General features: G+C 40.6%; 1 protein-coding gene across 1 annotated transcript in view; it reads right to left on the bottom strand.

Annotated features, from left to right (window-relative positions):
• Positions 1–2,755, bottom strand: part of snx3 (sorting nexin 3) — a 34,949-nt gene extending 32,194 nt beyond the window's left edge. Inside the window, exon 1 of the mRNA XM_072552424.1 lies at positions 2,542–2,755. Coding sequence (XP_072408525.1) covers positions 2,542–2,703 — 162 coding nt within the window. The 5' untranslated portion in view covers positions 2,704–2,755. The remainder of the gene's footprint in view (positions 1–2,541) is intronic.
• Positions 2,756–15,838: the final 13,083 nt, after the last annotated feature.

The following is a 15,838-nucleotide window of genomic DNA, read 5'->3' as shown; positions in this document are numbered from 1 at the left end:
ATTGCAAATCTTAGTTGTCATTTTCAATCTGCCCTCAGTGGGGGGAGAAAAAAAAAGTGTTCAGATATATTCTATTACATAAAAAAAGTGATCAGACAACATTTAGTCACTATTTAATATCTATGACTGAATATTAGAATTGCAGTAGGAACACTGACTTGTTCCAAACCCTTGCATCATTGCGCTTGCCCCACCATTCGATTGGATCATAGTGGATATTCACTCACTACAAATTCACTATGTTCCATCAGGATTCTGAACTCATTGAAGTCAGAAGCTGAACATTTAGACAAACAGTTCACATGTAGAAATAGTCTAGTTGTGCCTTTAAATCAGTCTCAAGTTGCAGAAAGCCAGTTAATTCCTAATTTTAGGAAGTCTCACTGAAACAGTACTACCATTATTTTACTCCAGGAGACATTTAAGTCAAACTTATGGTGTACAGATTTATCATGATCTATTAAACTGTTTCTACTTCATCCAGTCTTGGTCACATCCATAATGTGATGTAAGGATAGAATGTGTATGTTTCACAAACTGCTTGTCACTTGAAGAGAATCATAAATTGACTTGCTTGGCATGAATGGAAAGGAGACCAATTTTTATGCATTTCTAAATGCTCTATTGTATTTTAGATCAGACGATGTCCTGAGTTAAGAAAAAAAGGACATAAAAAAGTAACTGCAATATAGGTCAGTTACCATTTCAGTCAGATATACAGCATAGAAACAGACCCTTCAAGTCCAACTCATCCATGCCAATCTGATTCTGAATTATCCACATGGCTTTTTGAAGGAAAAACATTTACAATTTGTTTTTCAATCATTTGGACTTATCCAGAATCTAAAATTTTTGGAATATTACTACCATTCATCCATTATCACTAATAATGTGAATATCAGAGAATGCAACTGATCATGTTCAGGGGGCACATTAGACTTGAGCCCCAGTTTGCCTAGCATCTTTTCCTCAATAGATTCCATACTTGGTTTATTTTTGAAGACAATTGATACCTTCTACCTTAGAAGATTCAAGCATTTCTTCAATTCAAATCAATTCCCTCAGTTTCAGTTATTTCCCCCTTTTTCATGTTCCAGATGAGAAAGAATTTTGACCAGGCTTAAAGCTCTTGCTATTTGCAAGTTTACCTTTACTTCAAATCTCCAGTTTGCTTTTTTAAAAAAAGTTCACCAATCCTTTGGCTGACAGAAAAGGTGGCCATGGTTAATGTTTCCTTCAATTTGATGATATGCCCAACTTTTAGTTAACCATGGCTGGTTTCTCCTTCCTAGAGACCTTCTCAGGGATATATATTTAAGAACATTGGCAGGTTAAGAAACAATGTTCCTCAACTGTCTTTTCAGTAAACTGTCCCCACTGCAGCCAGCTCTGCTTTTATATACAACTGGCCTTTAAGCTTAGTACATTTACCCAAGCCCCTCACAAAAACTAAATTCTACCATATTTTGATTATTTCAGAAGCAATACATTTTACTAATTAAACATTAAACCTGCCTCATTACACAGATCTGCAATGGCCTGGTAACTTGTTGGATCCAGCATTACCCCTAATCTTTAATCTTCATTGCCACTTAGTTTGGATCAATGCCAGGATCCAAACTGCTTACTGCAGAAGCAAGCCATTTCCACAGCCAGTGTTAGGTGAAGCCAGAAATTCTTCTAAAACACATACAAACTCACCATTGAGTCTTGTCAGTCTATCCCCAACCAAATAAGATTAAAACATTCACAATCAATACTATTATCCCCTGCTTTATTCTATCCAGCCAGAGGTATAATTCAAGGACATTTATTAAAGAGATCCTATCAACCTCCTTTTTATTACTTAGCTCCACAGATGGTGGATCTTCCAACCCAAACATGCCTTGCTATTCTATTACTGCCGACACCCAGCAAGATTAGACTGTTCTGATTAAACTAGAGAACGCCAACGCCACATCTTGACCAGATGCCAGACAAACTAGTGCTCAGTTTGCTTTGTCAGCTCTATCAAAGTTGTGAAATGCAGGAGTAAACATGCTCGACATGCGAACAGTTGCCTCACTCTTGAAGCCAGAAGTCACGCAGCCCACTCCAGTACTTAGTTTATTTCAGATTGACACTTCCTCTTTTTGAAACGGGTGGGTAAGAGGTAAAGAGTACAGATTGAGCACAGACAGCGTGGGCAAGAGGTCTGAGATTTAACAGAGTCCCTTAAGGAGGGTGGTGAGGAGCTAGGCCGCAGTGTGGAACTACAACTGGACACAGGCCAGCCTGCGGGGCGGGGTGAGGTGGGGGGGTTGTTAATGCAGCCCAGCCTCGCCTCTTCCTCGGCCTGACAGCGGCTCGACAGCCCCGTCTCCCACCACCGACGGCGACGTGGCCGCCGCGGGCCCCTCGGTCCAACCAACCCACTCATCATCTGACCAGCTCAGCCCAGCAGCAAGGCTGCCATTCCCGTACGGTAACGGGACCCCCAACGCTGCCACCGCCACCGCCACCAGCAGCCCACCTCCCCCACGCCCGTCCCTCAGCACTCACCTTGATCCGGACCTCGTAGGTGGTGTAACGCTGCCTGCCAACCCCTACCGTCTGCGGAGTACCCACGTCGATCTCCAGGAAGTTGCTGGGTGGCCCGTAGGCGTCGTTGATGTTCTGGGGCTTGGCGAGCAACCGCCGGGTGTCAGGTACAGCCTCCGCCATTTTCCTTCGGGCCTACTGTCGGCACTTCTGACCTTCCCTGTTATCGCCGATCAGCTGACGGCGTGGCGCGCGCTGGGTCCTGGGAGTCGTAGTTCCGCTAGCGCGGGATAACTCCGGCCCTGGACGAGGGCGAGGACTACAGTTCCCAGAATGCTCCGCGGTCAGCCCCCGCAGACCGCTCCTCCCAAACCAGGTGATGGACATTAAAGTTAAAAATCACACAACACCAGGTTGCAATTTAACTCCAATGTCAGAGGCAACGAGGACTATTGAAAAACAAAAGTATTTTATGTCTGTGCATGAGTTTAGGCCTTCTGTTTTTTACTTGCATAAATCATAGTTTTGAAAAATATATATGTGAGAAGAAAATGTGATTTGATTGCAATTTGTGGAACCTTTGCTGACAGAAAATGGCACTCCTAACCATTTCCCATGTGTATAACACTCCAATAAAAATGATAATCGCAAACACAACAGTGAAATTGGATAAAAGCCAAACACTGCAAGAACAGAAAAGGTTGGATATACTCAGCAGATCAGGCATCATTTGTAAAGAAACAGAATATATCGTTTCAAACTGATGATCCTTCATCTGAATTATTAGTTAATTTGATAAAACACATCCAAGTACTTCTGATAATTCAAGTACAGATTAATGACCTGGGTCTTAGTGTGGCTGAGACAATTTCAAAGTTGGCAGATGACACAAAATTTGAAACAAGTGTAACTGAGGAGGACAGTGTCAAATTCTAAACAGCATAAGAGAAGTTGGTGGAGTGGGTGTGTAGGTGGCAAATGGCATTCAAAGCAAGAAGTGTATGTGATTCATTTCATTCGGAAGAACATTGAAAGACAATATGATGTAGGAGATATGATTTTAAAGGGGTTCCAAGAGTACTGAAGCCTTGGTGTATATGTGACAGATCACTGACAGTAGCAAGACAGGCGGAGAGACCAATTAGGCATAGAGTTCCTAAGCCAAGGTTCTTGTGCTGTGGTGGTAGTGTCACTATTGGAGGTTTGGGTTCAAGTCGCACCTCCTGCAGAGGGATGTAATAAAATCTCTGAATAGGTAGACATAGAAAAGGCATACAGTTCCCAGTTTTATTCATCGAGGCATGAAGTACAAGAGCAAGGTGGTGATGCTGAACTTGTAAATGGCATTTAGCTTACATATTGTGTAAAGTTCTGAGCGCCACATTATAGGAAAGATGTGAATGCTTTGAAAAAAGTTCAGAAATGATTTACAAGAATGATTTGTAACTGTAGTCAACTTGCCAATTTTAAGAACACTTAAATGGTCATTGGATAGGCATATGGACGAGAATGGAATAGCATAGGTTAGATGGGTTCAGATTGGTTCCACAGGTCGGTGCAATATCGAGGGCAGAAGGGCCTGTACTGCGCTGTAATGTTCTATGTTCTTTCTAAGAATGCTTCCACAGATGGGAAATTTCAATAAGAAAGATAGATTGAATAAATTAGGACTGTTCTTCTTTGAGAGAAGGAGGCTAAGAGGAGATCAATGTTTTCAAAATTATAATGTGGCTGCATAGTATAGATAGGGAGAAATTGTTCACAATCGTAAAATAATAAAAAACCAGAGCGCAGAGAAGCAAATGTAAGGTGAGGAAAAAACTTTTTCAAACAGTAATTAGTTAGGGTATGGATTCCATGGACTGAAAATCTGGTGGAGGCAGGTTCAATTGAGGAATTCAAGAGAGTATTGAATGATTATTTGGATAGAAATAGTATGCAGCAATATGGGGAACAGGTAGGAGATTGGACTTAGGTAATGATACTCATTTGAGGAGCCAATGCATGCACAATGAACCAAGTGGCTTTTTTTTTGTGCCATAACACTTATGTGATTCTGTGACCCAGAAACTGCAACCTATAAAAGAAAGAAAGCGGTAGTTAGAAATGGCTTACTGTATATTGAAAACCTTTTAGGCCCAAATAGTAAAACAGAGTCGAAAAGTGTGGTGCTGGAAAAGCACAGCAGGTCAGGCAGCATCTGAGGAGCAGGAGAGTCAACATTTCGGGCGCCACACTTTTCGACTCTGACTCTCCAGTATCTGCAGTCCTGACTTTCTCCAATAAGTACAAAAGTTTACTTTAGAATTTTTTAAGTTAAAGGAATTGCAAAACCAGAAGAAAGCCACCTGTCCATTCCACTGAGACTATGCAGAGATGGTAAATTAATCAAATAATGCAAAACTCCCAGTCAGACAGTATTACAGAAGATACTAGTACATTTAAAAATGTACTAGTACTATTAACAAACTCACAAATGTCTTTCAAGTGTATGTGGGACAGGAAAAAAATTCCACTGGACCTCAGGGTTGCCAACGTAGGCAGTATCTAGAAGCAGATAGCACACAAATAGTTTTCTTTTAATTGCAGGGAAGATCCAAAGAGGATCTTAATAAAATCAGATGTGATTCTGCCAAAGTTGACTGGGACCAGATATTTTTAGGGAAATCTGTGTCAGAACAGTGGGAAACATTCAAGAAGGAAATAGGGAGACTACAAGCCCGACATAAAAATAAATGGTGAGACCAACAAATTTAGAAAATCCTGGACATTAAAGTTTAAATATTGAAAGAAAACAGATACAATGCAGCAAAAATTAGTGGAAGGATAGGATTGTTAAAGTTGAAAAGTCTACAAAAGAAGAAGAGAAAATAGATTATGAGGGCAAACTCACAAGTAGTATAAAATGGACAGAAAGAGCTTCATTAAACAGATAAAAAAGAAGAGAGGGGCTAAAGTGAACATAGGCCCCTTAGAAACAGAGGTTGAGCAAATAATAATACAGCACACTAACTGGTAGAGAAGTTGAGTAAATATTTTGCATTAATCTTCCCAGCAGAGGACAAAACAGTAACCACTGGAGAAAAGTAGAAGGAAAATTACTGGGGTTAAAGGTGATACATTCCCTGGACCTGATATGTTGTATCCTAGGATCTGAAAGGAAGAATTTATAGCAATGGTGGAATCATTGGCAGTAATCATCCATGGATCCTAAGATTCCGGAAAAGACTTGGGGAATTGGAAAACTGGCAATGTAATAACATGGGAAAATATGAGATTATGCATTTTGCAGGAAGAATAGAGAGCTGAATATTATTTAAATAGAGAGAGACTAAAGTAAACGACAACACAGGGTATTTGAGGGTCAAAAAGTGTGGTGATGGAATAGCATAACAGCTCAGGCAGCATTCGAGGAGCAGGAGAATCAATGTTTTGGGCATAAGCCCTTCATCAGGAATGATGAAGTGTTTATGGCTGAAACGTGAATTCTCCTGCTCCTTGGATGCTGACTGACCTGCTATACTTTTCCAGTGCCACACTTTTCAACTCTGATCTCCAGCATCTGCCATCCTCACTTTCTCCTAGTATTTGAGGGTCCTCTTGCAATAATCATAATAAAAAATTAGCATCCAAGGTCAGTTGGTAAAATGGAAGGCAAATGAATGTTGACCTTTATTTCAAAGGGAATAAATTATAAAAATAGGGTTTTGCTAAAACTGTAAAACTGTCAGACTACATCTGGAATTATGGAAGACAGTTTTGATCACATCAGACCCACAGCAATGTGGTTGACTCCTAACTGCCCTCTGAGCAATTAGAGGTGGGCAGCAATGGTTAGGATTAGCCAGCAATGCTCTCATCCCATAAAGGAATATAAAAGAAATGAATCACATCCACGAAACAAGCTGAAAGGAGAAAGAGAATGAAACAACTAGGATGGTGCTGGTACTTAAATGAAACAACATTTAGTTTCTGTTATTCAAGATATAAACCATACATTTCAATGCTGTAAGATGTACCCAGTTATATTCATGCAGTTAGTGCTTTTGTACCAGACCAATAAAACCTGACAATGCAACTTGGATACATAGAACCTTATCTATCAGAAAACAGCTTTTCACTATTTAAACATTAAAGCCATTAGTCACAGTATTTCTTATACATTATGCTGTTCTAGTATATTCAACTAGATCAGAGTTAGTTTCCTTCCTGAAAAATATCAATCATCGTTATGGTAGACTAATTGAGTGTCAGACTGAAATAGCATTCTCTGAATGGTGTCGGTGTAATTTTTGCTCGATTGGTCACACACTTACTGCTGAATTAGAAGGTTATGGGTTGCAGCTCCACTTCAACACTTGAACTGAACTGATAATACAATGACAGCAGCGCTAAGGAAACACTGCCCTACTGGAAGCACTGACCCTTGAATGAAACACTTGGAGGGTCTGCCAAACAGAAGTTAGACAATTGGATAAAACAGTTGTATATTTGTTTGGTTCAGTTACGTGAATTGTTACCTTTAGATTAGAGGTTTCAGCATAGTGTTGGCAAGCACTACAATGTTAGAAATGAAGTCATTTGAATAAGATTTAAGATCCTTCAAAGCTTCCATGATAGTATTTGAAAATGTAAAAGGAGTTAAACATTTTGTATGCCATTAAAAACAGATTAAATGATCATTTATTTCATTGCAGTTGATAGAGCCTCACTATTCACGAAACAAAGCGAGTCAAGAAATTCATGTCTAGCATTCAGTGACATTTCTGAGAGACATATGAATACATGTTCTTCTTTCACCAATCTGTGCCCGAAATACCAGTTACTGAAAAAGATTAGAGGATAATGAACCTGTAAACTTTGGTCTCATGTCAATTATATACAACTGTATATAATTGTGATATGATAAATAGTCTGCATTATGAGAACTCTTGAGACACAGTGGTAGTGTCCCTACTTATGAGCCACAAGGCCCAGGTTCAAATCCCACTTATTCTAGAATTATGTAATAACAGGTTGATTAGAAACTATCTAGTTCATGTATGTGATCCTGGTGACCACAATGTCAGCACATTCAAGAAATGACATGAGGTGAGCCATGACTACTGACTTATCAATCTCTCAGTCAGACTAATATGGATGGACAGGAGTCAATGACATTCTGAATTCTGAATACATGAAGCACTGCACAGAGTTATGATTGTCATATTACAAAGACACACTGAAGATGTTGTAAATAAAATTTACAAGTATGATCCCAGGTGAGGTTATGTCTAACAGGAAAAAGTGAACAAGTTCACTCAGTTCCTTTGAAAAAGAGATCAATGGCATGTGGATGGGAGAAGGGATTTGGGGGCAAGGAATCACTTAATAAAGAAAAACAAAGAACTGCATATGTTGAAGATTTTAATAAAAAAAATTAAAGAAAGAAGCTCTGCAAGTCTGGCACATGTTTGGAGAGAAAGTAGAGTCAACTTTTCGAGTATGCTTCTACAGAAGTGTCACTGGACTTTTTTTTAGATTACTTACAGTTTGGAAACAGGCCCTTCAGCCCAACAAGTCCACACCAACCCTCTGAAGACCAACCCACCCAGAACCGTTCCCCTACATTTACACATTTTTGGACTGTGGGAGGAAACCAGAGCAAACTCCACACAGACAGTTGTCTGAGGTGGGAATTGAACCTGGGTCTCTGGCACTGTGAGGCAGCAATGCTAACCACTGTGCCACTGTGCCACCCAACGTTAACTCTGTTTTCTCTCCACTGATGTTGTCAGACCTATTGAGTTTCTCCAGCATTTTCTGTTTTTGTGACTTAATTAAGGTCACAGAGTCATAGAGATATACAGCACGGAAACAGATCCTTCATTTCAACTTGTCCATGCCGACCAGCTATCCTAACATAATCTGGTCCCATTTGCCAGCACTTGGCCCATATCCCTCTGAACCATTTCTATTTACATACCCATCCAGATGCCTTTTAAATGTTGTAATTGTACCAGCCTTCACCACTTCCTCTGACAGCTCATTCCATACTCACACCACTCTCTTTTATATCTTTCCCCTTTCACCCTAAACCTATGCCCTCTAGTCTGGTCTCCCTCACCCCAGGGAAAAGACCTTGCCGATTTATCATATCCATATCTCTCTCGATTTTATAAACTTCTATAAAATCCCCCCCCTCAGCCTCCGACGCTCCAAGGAAAGCAGCTCCAACTTATTCAGCCTCTCCCTATACCTCAAATCCTCCAACCCTGGCAACATCTTTGTAAATCTTTTCTGAACCCTTTCAAGTTTCACAACATCCTTCCAATAAGAAGCAGACCGGTTTAGGATATCTGGTCAGCATGGATGAGTTGGACTGAAGGTTCTGTTTCCGTGCTGTACATCTCTTTGATTCTATAACACTCTGCTGCTGGTCTCATAGCAGGTAGGCTTTTTGATCCACACTTGTTAATATCACTCACCTCTTCCTCTTGAGGGGTTATTCTTGCTGTCAACTTTAGTTTAAGCACCTCTAACCTCCTTTACATTCAATTCCTATTTTGAATCAAATCTCCCAGTTTCACTTGTCAGTCTTTGTCTTACTCAGATGTAGTCTCCACTCCCATTGAACATACTCCTTACTTATATCCATGTTGTACTACTTGCACTGAACAGGAAAGAATAATATTCTTATTGAGAAATTGTCCATCATTGCCTCTTCTATTTATGTTTCACTTCGCCTTGTCTCGGAGGAATCAGGAAAGTCATTTTTCTGGAAACACACTCAAGGTTTTAAAAAGGCGTTAAATCGCATTGCAAGACAAAATTTAGGAAACTTATGAAATAAAAAGGCATCAGGTCTGCTCAGTGGAGAACTTAAGTGTATGGAATTTTTAAAAAAGTAACAAGCATTAATCCACTCAGGAATACTGGTAACTTTATAGATAAAACATGTAAAAAGAAATTTCAGAAATCCAGGCATTTTACCACTAATAGAATAGGAACTTGGAAACGCAATAATATTTTTCTGGCTGCTGAAAGGTATTGATCCTGGTCAGATACAGTTCTATGATTACTGTAACCCTCCTCTTCCTGACTGGCTATGTGTTAATAGTCAGTCTGAATTCAGACAGGGTATATGACTGAGAGGCCATTAAAACTTGGTTGGATCCTGTCTTGACCAGCAACAATGGATACATATGTAAAGGCAAAGGACAGCAGATAGTAAATGTGAGCAGAAGCTCTATTTATTTTTTTTCCTCACCCCTGCTTGAGTTATGCTGAGACCAGTGATAATCCTCACTGCTGCTGCAGTTGACATTCCATTTCTGTAAGGTCTCAGTGATTTTGGCTTGGGGTGGATAGAATTTGAGACTTTGAAGCAGGGGGTAATGGAAAGCTCGGTAATCCAACACATAATAAAAACATTACATTTGTGGAAACAAGCCAGGCAGTGTGTGGTGACTATTGAAATCAAGAGGCTCATGGATTACTCAGGCTATAGAAGACAGCTTTTGAAAGTACAGAATTAATAATGAATACTCTATAGGAGTGAATGTCAGGAGCCCATAAACTGTTGCTAATGCTTGTTTTAACATTGAGCTTTGAAAATTAACAACAATTTCATCATCTAACTGAATGAAGAAAGCAATATTTTTCAGAGAATTGACATCTGTCTAACTTCCTTGAAACAGATGAGGGATATCAGTCATAATCTTGCATTCCCGAATGAAAATATGAAAAAAAAGACTGCTGTTGGACATGAACAAGAAAGGTGCTTTCTGTTAAATGAGAGCCAGCACTTCTCAGAGAGTAATCCTCCTTTATTCCAAGCAATGACCACATACTGACCCTTTCTGTTTGAAATAACCTTCAACCATTCTTTAAACAATCTGGCTGCATTGATTCTGAAAATTGCAAAAGTACCAAAGGATTTTTTTTGGTTTCACTGTATATGGACATAGAAAATGTAAATCTATCCTTCATTCCGACATAATGAAGAAAAATCTTTTATTAGATCCCAGTTTTTCTTTGCTTAAGAATGAAAAGAGATGCAAAATTGAAAACAGCAGCTCTACTTCCCTCTGTCTGGAAAAAAACATTACAGAAAAGTACAGAAATGGACTGTAGAAGCATTTAATTGTTTGTAGAACTATAGAACTTAGAGCACAGAGAGTAATTATTAAGTCCATCATATCAATGACAGTATTGGTTCTTTAACTGGTGTTACCTATTCTAATCTCATTTCCTTGTACTTTCTCCGGAGCCTTTTATGTTATTCCTTTCCAAATCCCCTTTCTAATTATGTTGCAGCTTCTTTATTCAAAGCCACCTATGATAAATAACTTCACAACTAACCTCTCTCTCTTTTTTACTTGTAATAATTGTCAGTATATGCCCTCTTGTAATTTACTTGTTAAACAACAAAAATTATATTTCACTTTATGTTTAACTTGTGAAAAATGTTATTATTGTGAAAACATTTATTAAATCTCCTTTCAGCTTTCCAGTTCTAATTAAAAAGGACACAAATATTTGAACCTATCTTTATAAACTATTACAGTTCATTCCTGGTATCAATCTCATTAATATTAGCTGTACTTTCCATGATTTGTAATACATTGCCTTTAATGAGCGACCAGCAATGAGTGCATCACTGTCTGGCACAGGTATAACAAATGGCAGCAATAGTGACGTTTTTTGAGTTCCTGATTTAATGAATTTAAGTTCACAATTGAGTTGAACTTCAATTTCCTGGTTGATTGCCAAATACTGCGACCACTCGGCTGGTATGACTTTATAAGGACACATCAGATTTATGTCAGCTTTGGGATTAAAATAATGGATGGAATCTTATCGAGATCTGAGCAATGTGGGCTATGGTATGATTCATGGCCGAGCCAGAGAAGTCCAGCAATGCCCAGCTAGACGTTAGGATCACCTTGCACCATCTTTCATGCTTTTTATAGTGGCAAGTTGCTAATTAAGGGAATTATTGTTCATTAAATGCCTTGTTGACGGCCCAACTCACTTCATTAATATTCATCTTCCTTTCTTGCCAAATGCGCTAAGTAGGCTAGACAATGAGAAAACTCAACATGAAAACCAGTGCGCGTATTTGGCAGATTCAGTTTGCCACTTGCTCTGATAAGCTCCATGTGGCGCCTAATCAAACTCCCTCCCAGGACATCGAGTCATTGAGTCATAAAGATGAACAACACAGAGCCAGAACTTTGGTTCAATGTTTCCATGCCGATCAGGTATCCTAATTTAACCTAGTCGCATTTGCTCGCATTTGGCCCATATCTTTCTAAACCCTTCCTATTCATACATCCATCCAGATACCTTTTAAATATTGTAATTGTACCAGCCTTACCAATTTCTCTGGCAGCTCTTTCCGTATATGTACTACTCTCTGCATGAAAAAGTTACCCCTTAGGTTCCTTTTGAATCTTTCCGCTCTCACCTTTAACCAATGCCGTCTAGTTTTCGACTCCCCCACTCCAGGGAAATGACCTTGACTATTTACCCTATCCATGCCCCTCATGACTTTATAAACCTCTATAAAGTTATCCCTCAGCATCCAACGATCCAGGGAAAATAACCCCAGCCTGTTCAATGTCTCCCTACAGTTCAAACCCTCCAGCACTGGCAACATTCTTGTAAATATTTTCTGAACCTTGTCAAGTTTCACAACATCATTCTTATAGCAGAGAAACCAGAATTGCACACTGTGTTCCAAAAGTGGCCTAACCAATATCCTGTACAGCCTCAACATGAACTCCTAACTCCTATAATCAATGCACTGACCAATAAAAGTAAAGCATACAAAATGCCTTCTTCACTATCCTATTTACCTGCGACTCCACTTTCAATGAACTATGAACCTATAGTCCAAGGTCTCTTTGTTCAGCAACACTGCCCAGGAGCTTACCATTAAGTGTACTTTTGGCGGGATGTTACTCATACTCCCCTATATATCAACAGCACAGAGGTGGAACGAGTGGAGAGTGTCAAGCTCCTGGGAGTGGTCATCAACAACAAGCTTTCTTGGACTTTTCATGTCGAAGCACTGGTTACAAAGGTCCAACAACATCTCTTCTTCCTCAGGCAACTGAGAAAATTTGGCATGACAGTGCACTTTTATCGGTGTGCCATTGAGAACATTTTATCTGGATGTATCACTACCTGGTATGGCAACTGTAACATTCAAGATCAGAGACGGTTACAGAGAGTGATGAACTCAGCCTGGACAATCAAAAAGGCCAACCTCCCATCTGTAGAGTTCATCTACCCAGGTCCGCAGTCAAGGGAAGGCTGTCAGCATTCTCAAAGACCCATCCCATCCTGGCAGTGCTTTCCTACAACCTCTACTACTGGGGAGAAGGTACAGAAGCCTGAACACACACACCATCTGGTTTCAAAACAGTTTCTACCCAACTGTTGTTAGAATACTGAATGGATCACAAACTCTTAGCATTCTCCTGTACCTGTGTTTTCTTTTGGGTTTCTGTTTACCTATTATTTACTTATATATGTTATTTAACTCTGTGATCTGCCTGTATTGCTTGCAAGACAAAGCTTTTCGGTATACGTGACAATAAATTCAATTCAATTCCCCACATTCTATATCGAAAGTATCTTTCTCCACAGCAAACACTGATGCAAAATACTTGTTTAGTATCTCCCCCATCTCCCACAATATGATCCATTGCTATCAGCCAAATATACCCCGTTAACCACAGACATTGGCATCTGGCATCTGCTAACCCATCATGACCATCATGGCCTCTGTCAAATACACAGCAGGGTGCTCTGGAAGCACACACGTGCATGGGGGGGGGGGGGCACTGGAAACTAGCATTGGAAGACAGAAGAAAGGACAAACTGTGTGCACACACAGGCACTCAGCTCACAGGCTGGATCAGGCTGTTTGCTTGTTCTCTTAGTGCTTGCTCACAACCAATCATGACTTGCCCTACCTTGGATTTCCATGCTCTACCATTTAGCACAGCCAGGCAACTAGCCATCTGGCCTGACTGTTCAGCAGCCCTCATCCAAAATGGTGGACATCTTGCTATCTGGCAGTGTGCTACATCAATCACACATCTGCTCAATGTGCCAGCAGCTTAGGTGGCAAACACAACAAGTGCAGCGAGCAAGCAGTCATGTCTCAAAGTCTTGTGAGTAGCCTTCACTGAGGTATCTGATAGTCAGAGGGTCCTGGCAAAGTAGGTCAAGTGCAGCCACCCATACCAGTCTGGAGAACAGTCACTCTCAGAAACCTTTTTGGGGTGTTCTTGGTCAGAGAGTCATTCTTCTGCAGTACAGAGAGTGGGTCACGGTCAGTCCTGTGACTCACAGTGGGGTGGTATAAACACAGTTGGGGAAAGGTACAACCATTAATCAGGGGTTTGGGCACTTCTCATGCAGGACTGTCCAGTTATGTCACTCAAGGGAGTGAGCCATGGTCAGTCTGTCATGTCCATCAACAGGAACTAAGGGACAAAGGGGTTGAGGGGATTGGTTAGCTAAGGTGGCCATTGATGTGGGAATGAGTCTTCCAGATTGGGGGCTGCAGACTAGTAGGAAGGAGGATGATAATTGTGAAGGTGGGGGAGGGGGATGTGAACTACCTGCAAAGTGGGAAAACAGTAAAGCAGGAATGGGAAATGGATCATGGGGTAAAGAGGGTTTCATCCATGGTAAAGAACACCCTGGTGGAGTGGTGGCAGTAAAGAGTGTGGGGGCACAGCAAATGACCACACCTGCCATGATCATTTAAAATACCAGGGGTTGGGTGGTGAAAATAAAGCAGGTGGGCACATGTAGACAGATTGGGTGGAGTCCTGGGGAATTTTGAGCATACATGCTTCAGTGAAAGGCTATCGGGAAGAGGATTTGAGTGTTTGAGGACTCACTGATACATACATGAGGAGACAGGTAGCCACTAGTCAAAGCCACTGTCACCTTTCATTGTACTAAAATCAAAATTGCACAATGTGGAAGAAAATTGCTGTGCTCACACTCATGAGTGGATGGGGTAAGTGACTTGACCTGTTACGGAGGGCTGCAGCATACAGCAATGTTAGGGCCTTTCAAGCTATTTGCTGAACAACTCATTTACAGCTACAATTTTGAACACAGAGACTGTGAAAGAACAGGGATGTTCTATATGGATGGCCAGCAGTGTCAGTATGACCTAATGCTGTGTTCTTTTGCTTCCAAATGATGTAACAGACTCAGAGTTCCATCCATATAACTTCATCTGTGACTGTAAGGTGATGCCAAATTTACTCACCAAGTCTTTTGAGCTAGGGAGGAATACAACCAAGTGTGAAGTTAAAGGACTGAAATTTCTACGCAAGTACAATATCATTTACAATTTGTTGTCTAGCACATCACCAATATGCTGTCTAAGTGTTCTTCCACATCCCCCTCCCACTGCGTTCTAGTGCATTCCTTTGTTCTGCAGTAGTGGGGGTGGGAGCCTGAACTGAAGTGCAGCCTTTTGTTGCTGGAGGTTTGATCAAACTACCCTGGAGGTGTTTGTGTGTTGGGATGGGGCCAGAGATGCCAAGAGTCTTCTTGCCAGAAACAAGTGGATACACCATGGCTTGACCTTCCAAGTGTGGAGGTGGAGGGCCCAAACACATGTGAAGTGTCCTGAGAGGAAACATCTGTGAGGTGTCTGTGTGGTTCCTCTTTCAGCTGCCTGGCACTGCCCTGTCTCCTATTATCACTTTATGTGCTCATATAAAAGCAAAAATACTGTGGATGCTGAAATCTGAAATAAAAACTTCTATTCTGAACAAGTTCTGAAGAAAAGTCATATGGGATTCAAAACATTAACTGTTTCTCTTTCCATGATGTAAAGTTTTTCAAGCTTTTTCTGTTTTGAAATTTATACTCATGTTTTTTGCTGCAATTTTCAATCAGGCCAATGAGCTCAGATTTCATTTGCTTGACAACTTTGTCAATGTAAGGGCTTCTTTTACCACTGAATCAAAGCTGTGTGCAACCAGAGATACAATACCTACATTTAAATTGACTTTTCATGTCGAACTGTCATTCAAAGATCACATAAATGTTGAGAAAGCAAACATCATCAGTAACCTTCCCTATACAGTATACAAGATGTGGAGGTGCCGGTGTTGGACTGGGGTTTCCTCTCTATTTTGAGTCGACAGTTAGTGGTATCAGTGGTAGCCATGATGTGGAGATGCCAGTGTTGGAACCTAGTACTTCCAAATAAACCTGTTGGACTATAACCTGGTGTTGTGTGATTTTTAACTTTATACGATAAATAAGGCATGCTTTGCCCTCAACCTCC

Source organism: Chiloscyllium punctatum, chromosome 3 (assembly GCF_047496795.1).
Source record: "Chiloscyllium punctatum isolate Juve2018m chromosome 3, sChiPun1.3, whole genome shotgun sequence".
Taxonomy (NCBI): domain Eukaryota; kingdom Metazoa; phylum Chordata; class Chondrichthyes; order Orectolobiformes; family Hemiscylliidae; genus Chiloscyllium; species Chiloscyllium punctatum.
Note: the sequence above shows the minus strand (reverse complement) of the source record. Positions and strands in the feature narration are given on the sequence as shown.